Source organism: Aedes aegypti, chromosome 2 (assembly GCF_002204515.2).
Source record: "Aedes aegypti strain LVP_AGWG chromosome 2, AaegL5.0 Primary Assembly, whole genome shotgun sequence".
In the NCBI taxonomy this organism is placed as follows: domain Eukaryota; kingdom Metazoa; phylum Arthropoda; class Insecta; order Diptera; family Culicidae; genus Aedes; species Aedes aegypti.
The window spans coordinates 347,238,441-347,243,517 of record NC_035108.1 but is presented as its reverse complement, the minus strand read 5'-3'; the positions used below and the strand labels follow the sequence as shown (position 1 = coordinate 347,243,517).

Here is a 5,077-nt window from a genome sequence, read left to right as displayed (position 1 = left end):
AAAATTAAAGTTTCTGAGTTCCAGCTCACCAAAGTCGAAAATCAAAAAATTTGCAAATCTATTGTCCAATACTGTACTTTTCAACATACAATACAGACATGTCTCTTACAACACGATGCCATCTATCAAAATTTACCAGTCCTCATCATACCACTGACCATCAGATTCAAATACGAAGCATAATCGTTACTAATAGTATGTAGTAAAAGGTGGGTGATACCGTGTTTTAAGGGACCTGAATGTGCATATTGCGTTTATGAAAGAGAAATCTCGAAAATGAGTTAGAATATACTTAGGGCTTTCTGAAAAGCAAAATTTAATTATCGATTTATCGTATTTCGCAAACAAAATTTGACGCATTTCATTTTGAACCTACTCGGTTTTCGCTTTTAAAACGTTTTATTTTCGGATTCACAAAACTACGTAAGAAAAATTTTCAATATTCGAAACCTAAACACTATTTTAATGTATGAATGCGACTTGATTGCATGCAAGTTTTAGGCGATGTACACGACGAAAGAAAAAGGTTTGAAAAAATAATCGAGGAATAATGTTGTATGCTGGGGTGTGTTTGAATATATTTTATATATGTTCGAGGGTTTATGAAGGGTTTATGAAAAAAACATTCAATCACCAAACAGTGATCTAATTTCTTTCGACTTCTTTCCAGTTGTAGGCCGTCGCAATAGCCTGCGGGAATAGAGCTTTGTTCAACTTTACTAATAGTATGTTGGTTAATGTATCCTCCGCGAGTTTGGTGCGAAGGTTGCTCAACACTAGACCAAGAACACTAAAGGCCCTTTCTACTGAGACCTGATTTGATGGTGTGGACAACACAACCATGGCCACAGCATACAACTCGGGATGTGTTGTCTTACGTCGCAACCAGTGGTCCCAAACGTTGTAGTTAGAATTCTGGCGTGGTTCCAAGTCCAGTGACTGTAGTTGTTGTAGAAACTTCGTCTCGCTGGGTTCTCCATCAGTATTGACAGAGCCACCGTACATCTCAGTGAGATACTCATCAAAATCATCATTTCGTTCGGACTCTGACAGAGATTCGTTCCTTGTGCTTGAAGTGGATGCTGGCGATTGTAGTTGGCGAATCCGCTGCCATGTTTCGTTGATGTACCCCTGGAGATTGGATTCAAAAATGAATTAATTCAATGACTTATCGTTAAGGCCCAAGTAGAAAAGGAGCAAATGGCAAATGAAATGAAAAAGCATTTTGACCTTGAAATCAACAAATCGAAAAAACAAAACGCACAGCCTTATTTTTGCAAATAAAACTGCTGTTTTCATTTTCTTTTCAATTTGTTGATTTTAAGGGCGGAGACTACTATTTCACTTTTGAAAGTTTGCTCCATTTTTATTTGAGTTAGTCAATCAATGGTGAGTCAATAGGAACAGTATGTTAACAAACATGAAAAGTAAGATTGTTTGAACAATAGATTACCATAATTTCCATTTTCTCCTCAGGTGAGAAAAACTTTGATCCACGATAGTTGAATCGTGGATCAAGGAAAAGAGCCATTTTGAAGGCCCTTGATCCTCGAAGGGTTGTTAGCCTTGTATTGAGCGAAGTAAGCAAGCCAGGAACGAATTGATTACCGGTGACCTTTCGCACTTCGCTTATGGCCCTTAGCCAAAGCATGTAAAAGTCAGGCAAAGAAACATGCTCCGCTTGCATCCTCTTGGTACAGATGTACAAAGGCTTGAATGCTTCATAGTAGTCGTCTATGAATTTCCAATGGTTGGTAAGATCTGTGAATAGTGAAAATGTTTCACGTTTAGAGTGTCATGCAAGTATGGTTATTTGAGACTTTCATGTGTTTTTCATGGTGTGCTTTTCTGAAAAGATTAAGAGATACGTACCAAGCTCTGGAAACTGAGCAGCCAGTTGTTCGAAGAAAGTCCTCTGAGTTTTAAATGCCTCCACCATTTCAAAGATTCCACCCCATCTGGTTTGGCACCAAATTTGAGGATGTGTGGCATTGTGGTGGTCAAAATTTGTCTGGTACTTCATGTTTTTTGATTTTCTCGCCAGTTCAGTTAGACCTTTTACGCTTTCGTGGGACTTGTTCACAACATCCAGTATCGACAGTTGCAGAGTGTGCACCGCACATCTCACGAGATTGATGCGCTCCTGGAATTCAACGCACAGTTCAGCGGAAATATCGCGTTCCGGTTCATGCTCATCTGTTGTCTTCTCAAAATCCTCATTTCCATCATCTAGTTTCTCCAACAACGCTTGCTCCAATTCTTGGCGTAACTTTTTAACAGCTGCCACCATGTTGGCCCCGTTGTCTACTGTTACCGAGAAAATATTTTCAATTGGCACGTTGTATTCAGCTAATGTGTCCAATATTTTAGTTTTAAGAAATGCCGCGGTCTGACTCTGTTTGACTTCGACCATCCCTAAAAAATGTATGTATTTTGTTAGTAGTGCATATGTGATCTATTTGGAATGCGTCAATAGTTTACGTTAATCTTTCAGAGGGGAGGACTGGGGGATTTTTCAGAAGTTTGCCAGCTGATGACTCATACGTAAATTTTTATGTTACATAAAGTTACATAATGTGTAACAGAGGGTGGGGGGGATCTTCATTGATTTTAAAATAAAGGGTAAGACGGATCAAGATGAGCACCCCTCAACGCCTAAGGTATCTCACAATTGTACTTAAGTCCCGAAGTTGTTATCAATAGTTATGTTCCCATAAAATAAACACAGTTTCAGCAAAAAAAAAATGGATCTATGGTGAAGCTCCAAAAAAAAAAGTTGAAAGTATGTCGTCGCTATCTGACATTTCCACAAGGGGTAAATTTTGCATTTTGTTCAGACCTTTAGAAGCAGTAAGTATTGTAAAAAATAATATCGGTTGGAAAAGTTCAACTACCAAGGGGAGAAAATTTACGCTTACTACAAAGTGTCCATAATAAACTAAACTTTGACTATGCATGGCTCCGTCGTTTTTCAAGCGATTTTCAATTTATTTTCCAGCATTGGAATCAGATATTATTCATGATCGTTATCCTTTGAAAAGTTATTTATATACATAGTATACCCAAAGTTATTTAACAAAATGTACCTCCTCGTTTTACTTGTTTAGGATTTATGGCATAAATTAAACAATTTATTATTTTTAAGGTGATAAATTATAATTTTCAAATTTGTTTTACTTAAGAAACAACAAAAAATTGAAAGTGGTAAAACTTGACCCTGTGGTATGTAGTTCTTTGTACATGAATTTGATTGTAGAAGCTCAGCGAACATGCTTAAGCAAAAATAGTTTACGCTGAAAATATCTTTCAATTAGAAAACTACGGAAAACTTCATTTTTTTAAACTGTTAATAAAGCATAATTCAAAGTGATAACTGGTGATTTTTTCGACCGAATCATAATTTCTGAAGTAAGTGTATTGAATATGTTTTGGCAGAAATATATTTTTTGTTTACTCTTCAAATTTATTTCAATTTCAAAACTACAAAACCCTATTTTTAAACTAAATATCAATAAATCAAAATTTGAAGCGATGGCATCTAGTTTTTTCGCCATAAGTTTTTATTATAGCAGTGAACTAAACATGTTTGGGTAGGAGTAGAAATTTTTGATTGCATTCAAAATTTATTTTTATTGAATAACTACATAAAAGGGCTTTTTGCCAGCACTATTTGCCAGCAAATCATAAATTAAAACATACATGTCTTATGCAATCAAACTCAGGTCCAAATACAACATATCATCACTTTGAGCTTTGATTTACAATAAAAAAATGGTGAAATAATAGGATATTTTCTAGCTCTTTTTTTTTGGTAAAATCAATTTTGAGTTCTATCTAAAATTTTTATTTTTCTTCAAACATGTTCACTGGAAATCTAAAAGCAAATTATTGTCAAAAAATATAGCTTTGCATTTTGTTTATGGGCCAACAAACTAAAACCTTGTGTTTCTCTGACGGCTAACTACACTATATTTATGAATTATTAACAGTTTAACATAACAAGATTTTTAGTAGTTTTTAAGGTAAAAGGTATGTTGAGTGTTTCCCAAATTTTCTATTTCTACTCAAACATATTGACTAGACTTCTATAATGATATTCATGTCGAAAAAAAAATAATAATATCATTGCTTCAAGTGTGAATTTACCTAGCGAATAGTTTAAAACAATGAGTTTTTTATAATTTAAGCAAATAAATTTTGAGTGGTATTAAAATTTTATTTTTCTTGTAGCTAAATGAAATTTTAAGTATAATCAAAGAAATATAATTACGGTCCTTGTACAACCAGATTTAGTACATGTTATCGCTTTGGAATTCAATTTATGTGCAAACAAGTATGAATATGTATAAGTTTTCTCGTTTTTTTTTAGTAAAATATTTTTTTAACGTTTTCAAAAATAACTATTACTCACCGTATATGCTCACTGAATTTCTATAAGTTCATGCCAAACGAATGATATTACATAGCCCAGGGGAAGTGGTTCACCTTGTATGAAATAATAGCAGAGCAAAGGTAGGTTTTGAAGGAAAATTTAATGATAAGTTCATCCACTTCTCCATTGATTTACAGGCAGCAAGGTTGAAAATCTAGGTTTTAGTAAAACAATATTGAGTGCAATCTAAATTTTCTATTTTTGCTCAAATATGTTCACTGGATTTGTATAAGTAAATTTATACTGAAAAAGCTAGATATCATCGCTATGAATTTGATTCACATGCAAACAGGTTGAGAAGTATTTTTGAGTAAAACAAACATTGAGTGGATTCAATGTTTGGCTTGTTTAGGGGTATTCTTTTTTTTACATATTTTGGTTCTACGTTAAAAACTGAGCCAGAATCCAAAGTTCCATAATTTTCCGTGCCCTGGAACTATTTTTAAACCACGTTTGAATTTAGTATGGAAATCGCGTTTATTTCACCCCTCGGCAAATTTTGCTTCAGGATGAGCTATTATTATGTAAATTGAAATATCACTGAGTATACGGAATGAAATCTTTTTCAATAATTTACTATATCAAAATTAAGATGTTAAAGCGCAATTAAGCAAATCTGCTCTGTCGATCAAGCTACAGAAAACT

At 34.1% G+C, this 5,077-nt stretch overlaps 1 protein-coding gene across 1 annotated transcript; it reads right to left on the bottom strand.

The window, feature by feature from the left end:
• Positions 1 to 486: 486 nt before the first annotated feature.
• Positions 487 to 4,819, bottom strand: LOC110676836. Its single transcript, XM_021846196.1, has 3 exons — positions 1,873 to 4,819; positions 1,454 to 1,761; positions 487 to 1,131 (listed from the first exon to the last, which is right to left on the bottom strand). The coding sequence occupies exons 1-3, from the start codon at positions 2,411 to 2,413 to the stop codon at positions 646 to 648; spliced, it is 1,335 nt and encodes a 444-aa protein (XP_021701888.1). The 5' UTR covers positions 2,414 to 4,819; the 3' UTR covers positions 487 to 645.
• Between the last annotated feature and the right edge of the window lie 258 nt (positions 4,820 to 5,077).